The 19,189-nt window shown below is 37.5% G+C and overlaps 1 protein-coding gene across 1 annotated transcript in view; it reads right to left on the bottom strand.

The window, feature by feature from the left end:
- The window catches only part of PARK2 (parkin RBR E3 ubiquitin protein ligase), a gene marked incomplete at its 5' end in the record, with an annotated part of 569,778 nt that overhangs the window by 474,224 nt on the left and 76,365 nt on the right, over positions 1-19,189 (bottom strand). Inside the window, one exon of the mRNA XM_017746201.1 lies at positions 1,471-1,711. Within this exon, the coding sequence (XP_017601690.1) occupies positions 1,471-1,711 (241 nt within the window). The remainder of the gene's footprint in view (positions 1-1,470; positions 1,712-19,189) is intronic.

Below are 19,189 nucleotides of genomic sequence, written 5' to 3'. Positions count from 1 at the left end.
CATTCTGCCATGAAAATACTTGCTGCAATAGAAGACACCTATCAGTTTGTACTTGGCTTCACAGAGTTCATAGTCTGTGGACAACCACGTCACACAACACATTTTAAAAGCCCTTACACATGTATAAACTATTCTGTAAAGTCAAGCACAGATATTAAATCCCTGTATGTATCATGTACAGCAGTGAAAAAATAAATATGTGGCAATGTTTAAAAGCTCACACTTCTGCCTTGCTTCTCAGAGCAAGTCCAGGCTGACACCCTGTCCCTAGTTTACCAGATTTAAATCAGCATGCCCCTCTTATCTCATTACTCATTCAGATTGGGAGATGTGGATCATTAAGCTGGGTACTAATTTGCTCCTAAACTGCACTCATTCATCATTAGTTGGCAGTGAGAGGTTGACCAAGTCAGTTGTGGAATACTTCTGTGACCCTCCCAAGGATTGTATATTTTCTGCATGAGCTACTTAATAAATTCTCTAGAAGTTATTTTAATAGTTTTAGTAGCCATTTTGTTAAGCATGATGATTTCTGTGGTCAGGTTAGTCATAGAGGTATCTCTGTCACATTCACAATTTATCTTCTGTACTCTGGATAGACACGTTTAGTATTACCTTCTGTACTGTGCAAAAAGGGTATTTGTGTACTGTTCTTTCTAAAAAGACATCTCTGATGGACTATTATGATAAATCACAACAGAATCTGGTATTGCACAGAATGATGTATCTTCCCTGGGGCAACACAAGTCTGTAAAGTCTGTAAAGAGAAGGCTTCTCCGAGAAGATTCATGTAATTGCTAAGAGATTCTTATATTTGCTCCTGACTTGAGCTTCTCTGTCATGAACTATTTTAAATATTATAGCAGAACCCATTTTGCAGTAACTTATGCCTCAGATTATTTTTCACAAAGAAGATATTCTTAGTAATCATTTGGTGGATGAAGAACTACTAATGTCCATAGTATGAATCATCACCATCATGTGTTGTGCCAGCAAAGATTTAATAAATCTTAAATCTATTGTAAATATTTTTTTATAAAACGTAGGGGTATGAAAACATCACAACAGATTGGGAATTAAACATATTTGCAAGGCATAAGCTGCCAAAAATTCTAGTTAAGGAAACTTCTATAATGGAAATTTTACAGACACTATTTTTTGCCTTCTCATAGACCTCTGGGGGTTTTGCCATCTTATAATAATTTGTAAAAATAGTAGCATAATACAAGTTAGGGACAGGAACTACACAAGAAATCACTCATTTTATCCACAAAGCAAAATAATTTTGCTAGAAGACACATCAGATGCTTACCACCTCTTAACATTGCTGTATTTTTTGTTTAATAAGTAAAATAAACCATATATTTTAAGGGCTTTTTCCCTGCGGTGTGGAATTAGAACTGTTTGCCCTAAGAAAGAAAAATACACGTTTAGAAATGTATATTGAAAGGTACTAAGTCACTGAATTACCTGATTTTTCAGAGGAAAGTGAAACTATGTTTTTTCCAGGATCCAGAATAACTGCCAGCCCTGCAGAGACTGATGGGAGGATGCTGCTACTGAGATCTATGCGAGTTAGACTCTCAGGTTCTCTTTTCAAGGCTTTCAGAACACCTCCAACACAGTTATCTTCTGTCTCCTCCTTGTTCTGACTGTTTTTCTGTGGATTCTGAACAATATGAACAATGCTCTGCTGGGCCAGGTCACAGTTCTGCAACACAAAACCAAAATCCCAATAAGTAATTAATTGTGACATAATGGACAAAATCCTTCTATCTCCAATTTGTTATTTGTTAAACGGTCTCCAAACCATTTTGTGGAGAATTTCAGTGTGCAGTAATGGAGTGTAAAGCAAAGTGACAAGTGTAAATTGCTGGAATTAGGATTACTTGCATTGCCAATCGGGTCACAACACTTACAAGTTCTAAACACTTGACAAAGAAATAGTGGACCAGAGCCAAAAGCTCTAAGTAAGTCAGGTTTATTGGCACAAAGTAAAAAATCTCCAGAGGGAGCACTACTAAATCAAGCACTAAGACTATTCAACACTCAAGAGGCACTTGCACAGATAATGCTAAAACACACTCTTCATGTAGCAATTCAGGGTCAAACTTGATGATCACAGAGAGTTCATGAACAAGGTACTCCAAAATATTTTTATAATCAGAAACAGGAAAGATGATGCTACTGATGAAGACTGATACTTATTTCTTCTCTGTAATGCAATTTTCAGTCTAAATCTGCTTTGAGATGTAGACTCAGTATGAGTTTCCCATTCTTTCTAAAAATGACATTTAACTGTTGACTTTAGATTTAGAGAAAGCCTGTGGAAGACCTCATGACTGTTGTGGTCTTTCATGATAAAACGAAAGAACTGTTAGCCATTTTAGCCCAAAATTAGACCATTTGATGGTCTCACATATACAGAAGCTCCTCCTCCTTTTCAGTCCTCATCAGAGGCGATTCTTAGACAGTCTTTCCGGATCTTGTGTCTTAGAAAATGGCAGGGTAAATAAGGATCTTATGAGAGGTTTAACAATGATAAATCAGGATGTCTTTCACAACTTGTTCATCATTTTCACAATACAGAACAGAAAATCAAAATATTACCTCATAACTAGAAATTACAGAGATTTTAGAAGACATATCATTATTATAGGGGTTTCAAGAAAGACTTGCATGGATCTTTCCACAACACACCTTGCAAGAAAAATTGTTCTTTATTAGGTGATACCTTCTGGAAACCCACACCTAATTCTCCAGTATCATGAATGAACCACACACAAACATCAGCCTACATAGAAAGTAGTTAGTCTGTCAAGAAATTATTTTTCTAACTGCAACATCATTAGGTTGGCCATCTCTGCTGTGAAATGTCAAGACAGACTGTTGAATCCATTTGGGAGAAACAGAAAGAGTTCTGAAGCATTTGTCTCTGTATCTAAACAATATTTAAAATTTGTATTTTGTATATGCAATTTTTACATGCACTTTTAATTGCAAAAGATTCCTCCACAGATATTTTAGTGCTCTTTATACCCTCATTCTCCCACTCTCTCTTCTACCACTTTTTCTATTATGGTCTTTTTTCTGTTGAGTGGTTTTTCTTCATTCTCTTACATTATTTCTCAGTACTTCTCCCTCCACACTTTCTTTCTTATGCAATGCAATTTAAAGGACAAGAATCTGGCATTCATTTTTTTTTAATTGAATTTTTAATAACACACTGTCTCCTTAGTGAAGCAGTAATCAGCCAGCAGAGATTTGTCAGAGCAAGGACACTGCAGTCGTAATAGTCAATCAAAGCAGTTATTTCAACCTTAAAATATTATGTTGACATTAAAGGTCTTCTTTTTTTTTTTTATACAACTTGTTGCCCCAGCATTTTAACAAAATCCATTTAAATAGCTCAAAAATTCCATTCATTAACACAATATCCAAAACATGTCTGTCACTCTAAAACTTCTCCAACTAAGAATACTGCATAACATTAAAGAATTTAATAATCTAAAAGAAATTAATAATGAAATTAATAACTAGGCAAATGAAGAGCTCAAAAGTGATTTGCTCAGTTAGAGTGAGAGTTTAAAAAGAGAAATAGGTATATATGTAAAAACTCACAACCTTGGAAACCCCTAATAAACTGCCAATCAATCATATCCTTTTTTAATGATCATCTCTTCTGGCAGTTTTGCTTGCTTAACCAGACCCTGTTCTGCCTTTCATTTTTTTCTCACCATCTACTGTCCTTCTCTATTTGTTTTTTTTTAAAGCTTGGATCAGCTCCTGATTCAGTTCACTGCCTGATGCTGTGCTACAATCACATTGAGGACATAGTGCATATGAGGGAATAAGGACGGAAAGAGCTGCTTAAACAAAACAAAATTCCCCCACAAACCTTTTCAACCACTCTTGCTTGATCTTGGCTGCTGTGCACGTTTATATGCCTAGTTATACCAATTGATCTTTTAAAAGTACAGGTCCTTTTCCAGTTCTTTTTGCAAGCTGGAAGCTATGGGGTTAGCTTAGAAACAAAGGGAGGGCTGACAAAAAAGAACTCCATCTTACCTACTATTCTCTCTTCAGCAATATCAACAATTACATACTTCAGAAAAAGTTGTGAAATGTGCACTTTGGGCAATTCCATAGATTGCCTCAGCTGGTTAGAGCATGGTGCTAATAATGCCAAGGTTGTGGGTTTGATTCCTGCATGGGCCATTCTCTGCAGAGTTGGACTCTGATCTTTGTGGGTCTCCTCCAACTCAGAATATTCTGTGATTCTGTATATGACCATAGCAATAGTTTATTTTGGTATTTCACTTAATAAAAATTTAAAAGGACAGATGGACATGTATCTTAGCTTTCTTCCATCTCTTTATCTAAAACAAAAACAAACTCTGAAAGATTGAACATCACTACTGATGATAACAGTATCGATAACAGTCTCAGGAAAGCTTAATTAGCAGATCTCAGGATAACTTTTCAAAGAGAGCAGGTAGGAGAAAGAAACAACATCCTTTGATTTGTACCCTGTATAGATTTCATATGGAAGTCACTGAGCAATAACAAACATGGAATCCCAAAGCACCAGCTTTGTAACATTTTTCTGACCACATTTGAATTGAATTTGGCTTGTGTTTAAAGGAGGAAACTAATCCTCAACCTTTGTAAGAAAAGTGATAAAACAGTACAAGAAGAAAATAAAAAAGAGTTGTGATCATATCTTAATTGTGGAGAGATCTGGATGGGAATATCACCAAGCATTTCCCAGAACTTGGGTGATTAATGCTTTATAGCAAATTACATTTCATGGACAATAGATGGGCTAAGTCTGCAGCTTTTTCTTTGAGAAAAGAGGTAGAATTCTAACTATTTCTTTGAGTTCTTGGGTTTTGCCTTAGGTTACTATTGTAAGATACAACTGTTTATGTCAATGTCACTTTTATTTTCTTCATGTATTTGTTTTACGCCTCAAGAAACATTCTTTTGAGAATAGCTATTATTAATGATTCTAGAGATATTGTCTGTCTTATGTGTTGATCCAAATTAATGCCTGTGTTCCATATTCCAATGGGAAATACTGCAAGTGTATGTAAAGTAGATTATGAAGTATCTTCCTTCACTAGAGCAAAGGGAACTGAGAAGATCCAAAAATTATAAAACCCAGTAATAAGGACTAGTTCTTTAGAGAAAATGGGTTTTGGCCAACTTGGGAAAATGAATTCATAGCAGAGGAAATGAAAATAAAAATTTTTTTCATTCAAGCCTTTTTTCTTTTTTTCCTGATTTCTCAAGTTGAATTTCACAAGGTTGAATCAGCACATCCTGAATGAACAACAAAATATCCTTTGGTGCTGAGAGCTGTGGGCTAACTAGAAGGTCAGCTGGGAAGACTAAAATAAATTATGAAGAAGGAAAAGATGATTGTGTTTAAGTTACTCTGAAATCCTCTTGTTAGGCTCTGGGGAGACCTCATTGCAGCCTTTCAGTACCTGAAGGAACTTTTTACATGGGCAGCTAGTGACAGGCCAACGGGAACACTTTTAAACAAAAAGATTAGATGTCAGGAAAAAATTCATTACTGAAAGGGTGGTGAGGCACTGGCACAGGTTGCCCAGAGAAGCTGTGGATGCCCCATCCCTGGAAGTGTTCAAGGCCAGGCTGGATGGGGCCACCTCATCTAGTGGGTGGCATCCCTGTCCATAGTGAGGGGGTGGGAACTAGATAATCTTTATTGTCTCTTCCAACCCAAACCATTCAGTGGTTCTGACAGGTTTCTGTTTGAGATTTTCTTGACAACACATTTATAAATTTCCATTTCCTGCTAACCATGAGTTGGGAGTTTTGAGGTGTTGAGGTATTTTCTTATTGCATATCAATCACAAAGAGCAATTCTTCACACTCCCCTACATATGATTCAGTTTGAACTTCCAACTTTTATGTTAGCTGGAGACTCACACCTTTACTCCGCTGGGGCCTCTTGTGGATACAATAACAGCGGAATTGTCTAACTGCTGTGTATTTAGATCAAGCAGATAATAGACCACCTGATGCCATTCCCTAAGAGATTCACACAAGCCCAATTCTCAATAAAAGGTATTTTCTATGAATGATCAACAGAAGCCAAAAAGTTGGCTTTCCAATTTGTTTTCTTTTTCCTTAACTGTGCTGCATTTCAGCATCAGATGGAAAAATAAAGGGGACACTTTTGTTTCATTAATTTGAAGAGTGAATTAAATAAAACTGTTTTCCAGAAAGTGCATAGCACAGCGTATCTCTTCGAACCAATAGGACCCATGTAAAAGTGCAGATGACACACCAATTTTATGGGGGAAATATTTTTTCATGGATAATGTAGAGACATTAGAGATGACCTTCTAAACAGGCAAATAAACATATTAAGTTCCCAGAAGAGAGAGGAAAAAAAAGCTCACCAAGTCTTACTCTACTGTTGCTGTAACCCTTTCACAAGATCAGAGTCCAGGTCTCAAAAGCAGCAGAAACAGAAAGGAAATCAAGGGGAAGTGCAACGGTGTTTCATCCCCTGATCACAGTGAATGCAAAAAAGCAAGAAGAAGAAAGCAACAGCATGATAGTACACTTTATTACATAGGAAGCTAAAGCTGGTTTATTAATGAAAGTAGAGACTACCTAAAATAAAAAAATACAGAGATAGTAATATTCTGTTGAACCATGTTGGTTTAAGAAATCAGAAGCAAGATTTGCCAGAAGACTTAACCTCTTTTATTTGAGCAGCTAATATAGAAAGAAAAATCAGCTTCTGGGCTCAGAGAATCTTATGCAGGTCATAGCAAGGAGAAACCTGAAGGGAAAATTAAGCACTGTTAAAATAATGAAGCAAATCAGCACTCTGATCTGATATCACCATCCATTTTTCTGAATACTGTCTGCTCAGTGGCAGTGAACTAAATATTGCACCACATGGGGCAAGGGAAAAAAGCCAGTGCACCATCAGGCCTAAATTACATGGACCACTTAGCAGTTAAATTCCAGCAACCAGAAACTACTTGCTATTTTATGATGCTCTGGAATACATCTATATTTGATTTCAGTTCACCTTTTCAACATTTTCAGAGTTATACATTACTGTTCTCATTTAGAATTCAGAATATTGTAGGTGCTAAGCAACACCTAGAAATAGAAGGAAAAGTAGATGTGTTATTGAAAGCACCACACATTCAAAGAAATGTGATGAAAAGGCAGAAAACCCTTCACTTAGCAGAATATTTGTACCCTAATTTTTATAAACTTTTCCTATTCAGTTCTTATAGTAGTTTAACTACTGGCACTGCCGAAGAAATAGAAAAAGGAACAATATAAAAAATGTGATATGAAAAAGGATTCATTGCCTTCTATGTCCAAAACCTAGTATCATTTTAAGGACTACTATTAGAGTCAAGTCCTTTTTCACACGGAGTCACCTGGAAAACACAAGAGGTAATGAGTACAAGTAAATCCTGGGGAGACTCCAGTTGGAACACAGGAAGAAAATTTTTCACAATGAGAACAGTCATTGGAATAATCTCCCCAGCGTATTGGAGAATTTCACAACATTGGACACTTTTAAGAACATCCTGCTGGGCCATCTTGTCTAGACCATGTTTTTGCCGAGAACGATTGGACCAGATGATCCTTGAGGTCCCTTCCAAACTGATAGCAGACAAATGAAGTTTAGTGGGAGCCAGGAAAGGCTCCTGAGTAACAAGTCAGGGCCACTCTATATAACCTCCCTTTGATAAACATTCATGTTCTACCAAGTTGTCACAATCCTGATTATGTTTGCCAATTGGGAATTCAGGATTACAGCAACCAGTAAGCATAGCAGTCATACTGATATATATTGCTATATATTTTCTCTTCCTGTAACACTGAACTTTCTGAAGACGCCTATAAAGACTCTGTCCCATAGGTAAGTGCCAGGTGAGAGGAATAAACTCCATCTACAATTTGTAAGGAAGGATAACCCTAAAATTCCTGAGGTATTTGCCTAAAACCATAAATCTTACTGTTGCTTTGAATTTCCATGTGGAACATGCTTGCTACTTAGCTTCTAACAAGTACTTTTTATGTAATGCTACACAAAAAGAGTTAACTCAGACACATTCAAATTTAGATTCTATTATTTTTTAGCAAAGAGAACAGTGGACGTTGAACAAGAGGAAATAAGTACATACTGTATGATTTACTACAGTTCCTTCAGCCAATGGTCCCTCTGTGTAGCAAGAAGCCCAGACTAGCATTTACAAAAATAAAATCCCCTGATTTACAGCCAAACACAATATTTCATGTATTACAAAGGTTCTGCTCTGAATGATACTCTTTAAAGAGAAGTAAAAGACTTAGGATTTTATACTGACTAGTCCCTTAATGAGTTAATAATTTGCTGGAAATGGAAATGTATTCCAACTAAGTCAGAATTCCCCCTCTTCCTGCACTTAAAAATCACTTCACGCTTCATTTCCATCTTTTTCACATTACAACACAAAAATTTAATGTTAATTTCTAGCTCAGTGGAGGGAATGCAGAGTTAATGCTCAGTTAGGAATTTTGCAGGATTATTACTTTTTGTACACAATCTAAGATCTTAGCAATGCTATATACATATTTCTACATGGCATTACTAGTAAAATGACACCATTAATATGATAACTTTTCTTGAATGTAGATCTTTTAGCACAAATTCCTGAAAGATATATTAACCCTTATAACAAATAAAAATGTTTTATTGGCAGCACGAGACAGTTTGCGACATAAAAATACCTGCTTAGATTATTGTTATTCCCTTCAAAACTCTGCATAACAATCTGCAAAAGACACAGAAGGCAGCAGAACTTTTTAATATTATGTTTACAAAGCTATTTGTATCTCCACAGTGACATTAAGAACATATCGTACAGATATAAAACGGAAGAGAAATAGTCAAATGAACACTAAATTCATAGAAAACTTTTCTCAGTAAATGAACAACCTTTTCCTTCTTGTAATTTCATATATTTTGCACAAAAAAACAACCTATAAACCTGCCATTTATTATAATGCCTGTATAGAAAGCAACAGGACAATGAAAAGCTTATAATGCTACATTAAAAAAGAATTTAAGTTCTCATGACCATTTGCTTGCCTCCTAAACACAGTTGAGTGCACCTCATTGTTATTCCATCTTCCACACTGAACTACCTGATAGAATTTATACTCTCTAAACATGTTATCTCCAGCAGTAAACATAAAAAAGAAAGCTTATTATTTACCAGGTATGGATTGTATTTTCCATTGCTCTAATTTCTTCTCAAGCCACAATGAAACAGAACAAGTAACAAGTGTATTCTGTAAAATGCTTGAATGAATTACATTTGGGCACATTTTGGTCTGGGTTAAATGGTAATAAAAGGTACTGTGCTCAGAAAAGGTCTAATAAGCAAGCACTGCTCACAGTCTGCAGAGTGCAGCATGCCCTCAGGACTGTGGACTGTATGTTATTTGACTAATGTAAGATCTAATTTTTATTTCCTCTTCCCTTAAATTCTTCTTTGGGAAGATTTATCTCAGCACGGCAGACACTGCCAATCTGCTCACACTTCTGTGTCTTCACTTAAGGCATACATTAAGCATTAGTGAGTATGTGAGGAACAGGCATAAAAGTGGCCTCACACTGACACCTAATAAGTGTCAGAACATTACTGAGACATAAATTCTATTTGAAAAACTGGAGAGTCACTTACTAGGCAGAACTCTGAAAATATTTTAAAGACTTCAGTAGTCTCTCATGCTGATGGGGCACTATGGTGGCAGCTACAGAGCTGCAGAAAGGAATTTGGAAAATTCCTTTCTCCAAAGATCTCTGAAAGAATTCCTATGTATAGTAAATACTCCACTGTAGAAAGCAAATTTTTCCTGTGAATTTATTGTCTACTGCATCAAAAGTTTAATAGCTATAAATATTTATTCCAATTACTTCAACTAGTCATTCACAGATGCCTTTTTCATGCTTTATGGCCAGCACCTGGTATACATCCCCACCAAAAAGCACTTTGGTCTTCTACTTGTCCCAGTTCATGCATCTATATATCAGTTTGAGCAGCTGCTATGAGAACAGCTGTAAATAAAACCTAGTGAGCACCCTATGTGGCCCTACCTGGGAACTTAACTCCCTAGTATCAATATGGACAAGAGATCAAATCTTTTCCAGAGCTTTCCCGGATTTTAGCTGAAGACTTGCTCTTAAACTAGCAGTTTCCGTGACGGTCTTAGATTTGATGTTTGGGCTATGCCTACCAAAATATCCCAGCAGGATAATGCTGGAAAATCTATGCAGTGCAATATTATGCAGCACACCTACATATCCAATTGGACTTTAAGGTAGAAGAAGCTGCTTTGCCAGAGGTATAGCCAGGTACGTTACAAAAGAGACAGTTTATAGATTCTTCCAATCCCTAATGGGAGATCCATGCCATATCAGAAAACACTCTTACAATTAATCCCTATGCCCAGTACATGTGGGCATAGTTTGTCACCTCATTTATTCCCACCCCATATGAAATCATGTCTTATTTTAAAAGGGAGAACACTCATGTTGTGGTTTGACCCAGCTAAACACCCACAGCCACTCCCTCAATTCTCTTGCACCCACCCTACCCCTCAATGGGGTGGGGGAGAGAATTGGGGAAAAAAAGTAAAATTTGTGGCTTGAGATAAAGACAGTTTACTAGGACAGAAAAGAAAGGGGAAAAAACCCCAAAAACAGTAAGTCAAGGGATACACAACACAACTGCTCACCACCCACCAACGGATGCAGCTCAGCTCCTGAGCAGCAGCCCTTGGCCGGCTTTCCCCGTTGTTCATATACTGATAGACATAAGAGGCCATATAGTGGGGAATATCCCTTTGGTCAGTTGGGGTCAGCTCTCCTGGTTGCATCTCTTCACTTCTTCTGCCCCCACAGCCTGCTTGCTGCTGGGGTGGGGTGAGAAGCTTTAAAGCCCTTGCCTCTGCATAAACACTGCTTAGTAAGAACTAAAATATCAGTGTGTTAACGTTATTCTCATCCTAAATCCAAAACACAGCACTGTACCAGCTACTGGGAAGAAAATTAACTCTATTCTGGCTGAAACCACAATATCACGCTAATACAAACAAGGTGAATGCTATGAAAATACAAGATAAATAATTAAAAATTGATATTCATATGAAAAGATCTTTTTCATGCCTTTAAGTAATGTGTTATTTTTCAAAAAAATGTCTAGCATAAATGGAAATCATGACTATAAATAAATCCAGACCAATTCTGCTAAAAAATGAATGTATATATGAAACATGCCATTATAAAAGGGAGGTGAGAACACCTTGTTGAGTTACAGATGAAAGATGTTTTTGAACATCATAACAAGAGAATTATGACCCATAAAAAAGATAAAGAAAACTGCTTTAACTTTTACCCATAGCTGGGAAAAAATGTTCAGTTTCCCCCGAGGCAATTCAATTCTAAGATAGAAATCTTCAGTGATACAGCATCAAACTACGATAGAGAGGTTCAGTACTTGCACTTAGTTAGAAAAGCATAGATTATTAAGACAAGCAGGTTCCTGAAAATGATTTTGAAGATTTTTGTATCATGGCATTCTCTCTTCTGCATACATTCAGTTTACAACATGTCATATGCTTTTCATAGGCATGTCACATATAAGTTCAAACTCTTTGCTAAAAAATCTGGAATATTAAGATCTTTCCATGTGAATGAGAAATTGTGTAATTTGGATTCAGATCAAGATTCACATTCTGAAAACACATGCAGGAAGATGTCTATGAGCAGCATTCACGGAGAGAAAAGAAGTGCTGTAAAATTGAGAAGCGCCAAGGTTTCAAAAATTTGAAGTTTTACAGAGATGTAGATTTCTCAAAAGTCTGTCAGGCTTGTCTGAGTAAACAAGCAAGCAACCAACCTAATTTGCACTACCAAGTACTGCAGACCAAAAGAAGTAGCTCTCCACAGCAAAATGGTTTGTGTCAAGGACCAGAAATCCACACTATAAAGCTTGGGGGCTAAGGTTTTGGAGATGCTTGCGGACATTTTGAGTTTAGACTACCTTTAATCTTGGCTCTCTTTTGCAACTCTAATATGTGAAGTTCTGAAACACATCTCCCTGTTTAGTTTCAATCAAAAGGCATCTACTTTATTTGCTCTGATAATGCCCCATCATTCAAGCCACAGCACGGTAAATGGGGATGATCGGGAGATCCATTTCAAAAGCTGACTCCTGTTTCAAACTAAGACACTAGTCCAAACACACAAAAGTTTTCTGATACTGAGCTCTCATCAAAGGCATCAGCAGATACATTTCAGATTATCTGATGGGTGTGCTACTACTGATTAAAGGTAATAGCTTTATTAAAATAGCCACAAGTGTTGTCTAGTTACATACTTTTGTGCAGTGATTTGCTGGAAGTTACACTTACCTACGTTTACAGAGAGTAAAGGAAACACATAAAGTACCATGGAATGACTAAAAGAAGATCAGCAATTGTATGCTGTCCTCTCTTCAAAACGAAACCACTTCTGTTTAAAAGATTAGGTGACCATTTTTTTCCTACAGCGTGGAGATTCAGCAGGTTTTACAACTGTTAACTTTCTACTGGTGTATCAGGTAAAACCACCACAGTGATTTCCTCAGAGAATCAGACCTGGTTTGCTTGGCTAGCTCCACTAAAAATCAATTTTAAAAATCTATTATTTTAAAAACAAATGTCTTGTTAACAGTTGTGCCAAGAAAGCGTATAACCTCCTGTGAACTTTCCTTAGCAATGGGAATTAAGCTCTGTAAGCCTGGACTTGTAAATCATCTCTGTCTTAAAGATGAACAAGCAGTACAGTACAGACACATTTTAAAGCCAGGAAACAGGTAATTCAGCCACACAATAAAGGCAAGAAAAAAAATCCAAGACAAAGCCAACGACTGTCACAGTTCAGTAAGAGAAAACAGAGAGACTACCAGCACAGCTTCTAGCTCTTTGTGGCAGGAATTGTCATGTCACACAACAAGCATCATCCCTTTTAGCACACTTTTTATCAGAGTGGATGCATACTCCAATGCATACTCCAATGGACAAGATGCTCCCCTTATCCTCACAGCACCTCTTATTGTTTTATGGTGTGAGAACATTTTCTGACTTCAGCCAGGGACCAGCTTTAACAGTCCTGCAATTCTCACTTTACTGAGAAGTAAAAGGTGATGCTCATCTTATCTCTCTGAAAGGATCAACACTGTAATTTGTAGTACAGATGCTAAAAATTAATCTCCCTAAAGCTCTTTGATCTTGTCCAGCCTCAGCTTAGGTCCCTCAAAAAGGGACTGAGAACATTCATGCCAATGACAAAACACAGTCCTGTTTCTTTTTTTCACTTTCTTTTGTTTTCATCTTCTTTGCCTTGAATGAGAAAAGCTCTGAAATTAATTCAATGACAAGCACGTGTGTCTTTAGAGGCACACAGTTGAGAGTGATGTGGAGCTTATATTTGCATGCTTTTATCAGTGTCCACTTGAATGATGCTAAACTTGGATGGCTGCAATTAACAGGATATAAAACTGAAACCCTTACAAGTATAGCATAAATTATCCTTTCTTCAAATAAGCTACCACTGGAATTGAAAACACAAAAGATGCAAGGGAAACAGTGATGGGCTGTTTTGAGTGGATATGGAGGGCCACAGATCTGGGAGCTTCCCTGTTTTTCTACCAAGTGAAGGAATTTTCCTTATTCAAGGTTGGTATACTTCTGTAAGTTAAACACAAGGGAGAGCAGCTAGAAATGTGCAAATTTCCATACATTATTTCTTTTTCTATATCTAAAATGTTTGGAAATATGTATTTTTTAAATTTAAGTAGGGGACTCAAATTGATTTTGCTTGGGTTCTAGTCACAGTTCTTCAGAGCATCCAGGGCTTTCATGCCTTTAGGTAAATTTCAACCAGTAAGAGTTCCTTTACTCTTACTTTTTCTTTTACCTCTTTCACTTGTCCTGTGACTGAGAAGAGGAGGGAGAAACAAACTGGGCCAAAGTTTGCAATGTTATCTGCAAATAATTAAGATCCTTGCTCAGGCTTTCGTGCTGGTTGTCACAAGGCACTGCCAGTTCAATATTGCTTTCTAGATATGGAGGGATGGGGCTTTCACACAAAACAAGCAAGATGAGAGATTCCTTTGCTGGGCTCAAGCTTCATCTCTTCAGATTTTAGCACTGTTTTAGTTGCTTCTGGAGATGCAGCACCCAAGCTGTGCATTCAAGTTCCAGCAAGATACACACTCACACCCATGAATACAAGCAGCCTCAGGGCACTCGTTGTTGCTATTTATCACCTTTAAAGGTACAGCCACAAGGCAGTCATAAAAATTGTGGAATTTTGCACCATAAAGCTTCTTATATAAAACCCAAAAGTCCTGAAAAATGATACAGGTTCTACTGGAGGAGTTAAGCGATCTTAAAGATGGGAGTGCTACACTTGTAAATCTCTGCTGTCATTTTCTGACAGCAATGCTAAATGACACCCCCCACCCCCTCCCCCCCCTTAACCAGGGGAAAAAAAAAGGAACAAACAAAGAAGAAATTAATAAAAGGTATATTTTCCAAATCATGTACTAAATCCTTAAAAAAATTCCATTCAGTGTTTGTATTAATCATAATACATCAGTGTTTTAGGAGCTGTGGTGCCACAGAGACCTTGTAGAAGGAGCAATCTTCTGCCGGCCTCTGGCACCCAGGATGTGTGCAGAACAAAAACGCACAGAGAGCAGGCACAGCTTGGCTTAGGACAAACATCAATGCACCACTTATGTGGACACCATAGATATACCCACAAAGACCAAATGATGCAATTCACTACTAAAAGCTGTCTTGTCATTATTAAAAGAAAAAGGAAAAGCTAATTTTAATCTGTGCTCTACAAGTTGCACAAATCAGTGACTGATAGAGATGAAAACATAGTTATACATATTTAAGTTACACTTGAAGGTTTCTCTAAATGAACATATGCAAATGTTGAAGCCCAGGGGCAGCTCTTTCATTCGCTCAGGACATTTACTTAGTTTTCCAAGCTAATATTTAATCTAGTATTCAGTAAAACATCATTAATTACTTTCATAAATTCCTAACATCCTGTGAGATGTCTTGTCCCTCTGAGCTGCAAAACAGAATCTTCAAATGCCTCCCTCAATGAAGTGCGACAACTTTCACTCTACAGTCCTTTTAATTGTAAGAAAAGATAATTTTTAGTTTTTATCTTATTACTTAATGGTGATCTTTGTAGTTTTGAGGAACACTAAAATGTTATATTTTGGTAGGAAGAATTTTGGGGCAGCAAGGAATAGGAGGATTACAACACAAAGCTCAGTTAAAGAACTGGTGTGGTCTGTAAAAGTAATTTGATAACAAGAAAGAGGAATAGCTACAGTGAATGACTCAAAAGGGTCTCCATCTCACCCACCATCAGTAACTTTAAGGGAATTTATAAGAAACTGCAGAAGGCGGTTAGAGCAAAATCTTATACCTAAAATTAGCATTAGGATCCATTAAATTCCTAGTCTTTCTAGATATTTTTATTATTTGTACACAGATACACAGTTTTGTAACACAAATGGAAAACTTCCAGGAAATCCACTGCCTTAATTCCCAATGGGACTGTCAACACGGTAGCTGTAATGACATTTGTGCTCAAACCACAGGACTCATACTATATAACTCACAAAAAACCAGATGAATGAAAATTTCTACTATCTAGTCACTTTATAGCTGTTATTTTAGATATGCTTATCATGTCATTTACTGATTTTCTTTCTCACAGCAACAGTTCAAGTATTTTCAAGCATTTCAAGTATCTTCTCTTCTAGAAAAGTTTTCTCTGGTACTAGCAATTGTGTATGACTCACAATCCTTTCCACAGCTGCTCTTCTGATCTGACCTCAAGCATTTGATTATTGTAGCAGTCCTGCAATGTGCCAGGAGAAATAAGAAAAAAAACCTGCTAAGAAGTGTGGCATCATCTGCACAGCTAGTGTCTAGACCGAACTGTAATACAGTGTGGTGCAGTTTTAATGGATGATGCTCCTCTGCTTCATGGAACCCTTTTCTTTTCCTGCTCTTGTATTTTGTATTTATTTTCCTCTTTATTTAAATTAGGCATAAAATCAAGTCCCACATGAAACAAGAATTCTACAATAATATTGCAGATACCTGCGTAAGTAATTTCTTTTATTGATTTAAACCCTTAAGGTCTATTTAATGGATTTGAAAAAAACAAACTAAATAGGGCAGACTGCCCTGGCACCAGTCAATGTAATTTAACACAAATCCATAGAAGAGAATTGATCTTACCGAGCTTATCTCTAATATGGTTTACAAATAGTGACTCTTAGTGTGTTAACTTAGGCCCTCTTTGCTCTGAAAAATATTTTTATACCTACTTTCATACCAGATGGGCACCCAAGTATTTTATAAAAGATGACAGAAAAAATACATTATATAAAGCTGAGAAGAGGCAAACTAATATAAAAAACAGAAAAAGAAGTAATGAATTTGCCTGAACCAATCTTGTATTTCATGACCTCATCATGCAGAAGCTGCCTATCTATTTCAGAACAAGTGATAAATATTAAAATGAAATCTTTTTTGCATGTCTTATCAAAAGCTTCCACTATCAATTGTTTTCACAAATGTTTTCTCCTGCAAGCAGTGAATGCCTCTTCATCAATCTTTTATCAAAAGCAATCTTGTTCTGATTTCAGTCTTATCAGAGAAAGTTCTCTCTCTCCTTTGTTTTTTTTTTTTTTTTTTCCCTTTCTTGGCAGAAGGTACATGAATATCATTTTACACATGACTGTGGCTGCACCTCCATCAATCAGGAAACAAAAAGTAAGTGTGAAGGATATATCATGACCCTGCAGAGCTCCGAACAGTAGAAATATATGTGCCTGATAGTGACAAAGTAAGAAAACAAGTGTGCACATCTACATGAATGTACAAATATTCCTTTTTACAAGAAATTCTTTCATTTCCAAATATTTCTAAACAGGGAAAATGAAGATTTAACAGAGAACTTGACTTCCAGATAGCTTTCTGAAATGTTCATTGAGGTCGAAAGAGAATATCCAACGCCAATATAACACAGAGCTTGGGCTTCCAGCCCCCAGACTGGGGTCTGCAGTGGGAGGTGTGCAGGGAGAGGCCATGACCTGCCACGGGCCAGTCACAGCCAAGCCCAGACACCTTTGGACTGGGTGACAGCAGCACACAGAGTGCCAAAACTGCAGGCAGGCAAGTTAGCTGGCAGCACCCCAGCCCCACCATGTTTATAAAATACCTGCAGGCATCAGAGGAAGAAGCACACAGACTGATGGCTGGAGGTGCCTGACTGAGGAGACAGATGGAGATGTGCTGATGAAGGTGCTGCAGAGGAAACACAGCCAGAGGCATTCTTTGAAGGAAGGTCCCCATGCCAAAAGCGGTTATTTGTAGGGAACTTTAGCCCACAAGGGCAAGCTGTGCCAGGGTGGGGAGATCCCTGAAGGACTGCAGCCCACGGGCACCCCTCACTGTGGAGAAACACCTCTGAAGGACTGAAACTCACAGGTGAACCTTGTCAGGCAGGGACATAAAGAACAAAGGACAGACAAAGGAAAAACAGAAAGGAGTGTCAGACAGAAACCATTATGTACTTTACTCCAAACACCTGTGCTGCCCATTACCTCACCAACCAGAGTGTGAGGGACAGACCACAACCAGCAGTGAAAACAAGGGGGCTTCAGATTAGGAAGGGAAAGACAAGGTTTTTATTTATGTTTTCCTTTTTGACTCAATACCCAACTCAGTATTCAGAAGTTTTTGTTAATTGACAATAAATTAAATCTAGCAAATAGTCCAAGTCCATAATATTTGGCCCACAAGACTTGCTTGATCTCCTTGAGCCCAAAATGCATTGAGAGCTATGCAGTCTGAAGACTCATTTTAAACGTCATCTGTGACTGGCAGAAGAAAACATTGTGAACAAATACCATTTGTTTTCTGCTGCTAAAGCTGGACAGCAACCAAAGTTTCAATATATCTGAACAAGATCCTCAGTTCGTACAAATAAATGTCATTCTGAATGTCTCACAGCACATTGAGGCCAATGTACAGTGACAGAGCTCCAGAACAGAGTGAGCTGCTGCAGTGACAAAAAGTTGAATATATAATGATTTCCATAGGAGAGACAAAGAGGCTGCAAAATTCCCATTTTCAACTCCTCAGAGGAAAAAACCACAACAAATATAAATAAAACCACCTTAAGAGAAAGGGAAGAAAGTTACAAATGAAATTAAATTATTGGGCAAATGACTGGAGCCTTGTGCTCCCCCCACAAGTGCTATGCATGTGTTGCTTTGTAAGTATGCATCAGGTTGTTCCTGCCACTCACAGGAAGAACCTTGCCTTGAATATTCCAGGCAGAGGAGAACTAGGGAGACAAAGAGCTTCATTTAGATAAATCCATAAATGAAATTTATAGCTGTAGAGGCAGACTACACCTAAGCTGCTCCAACCAGGTTCTCAGCTCCTGAGCTAAGGAGAAAAATTTCATGGCAGGAAAGTGTTAAGTTGAATCATAGAGGAAACAACCCCAGTACCAGGATCATCACAGATCCCCACCTCCTCATGATGCCTTCTCACATGGCCAATATATGGGAGCACAGATGAAGATAGGCAGGAGGACTCAACCATTAGGCACAAAAACTGCTGGGGTTTAGGAACATGTTTTGACTTGATCCTACTCGGAATAAAAGTGGCCGCGTTGTAGTGTTTTAGGAGAATGCTGGAGACAAACTGCTGATTTGTCAGTGTTGACTTTGGGGGTAACAGACTACAGAGAGAGAGAGCGCGGGCTATACAGTCATGAATGACACACAGAAGGTGATGGAAGAATGATTATTCGCTCCTAAGTACTAAGGAAACATCTGATAAAAATGCCAGGTATAACATAAGATAGAGGCTTTAATTTTTCATCCAAAATTTTATGTTTTATTTCCATGCAGCTGCCTTGTATCAAGGTGCAGGGAGGTGGAGGGGGATGTGTTTGAGGATTAGAAAATCACCATCAGACAGGGAAGCAGATAATTTATCTCTTAGAGCCAGCACTGTGTAAGGACTCTTT

The sequence above is a fragment of the Corvus brachyrhynchos genome, unplaced genomic scaffold (assembly GCF_000691975.1).
Source record: "Corvus brachyrhynchos isolate BGI_N302 unplaced genomic scaffold, ASM69197v1 scaffold70, whole genome shotgun sequence".
Taxonomy (NCBI): Eukaryota; Metazoa; Chordata; class Aves; order Passeriformes; family Corvidae; genus Corvus; species Corvus brachyrhynchos.
This window is presented reverse-complemented; position numbering and strand designations above follow the sequence as displayed.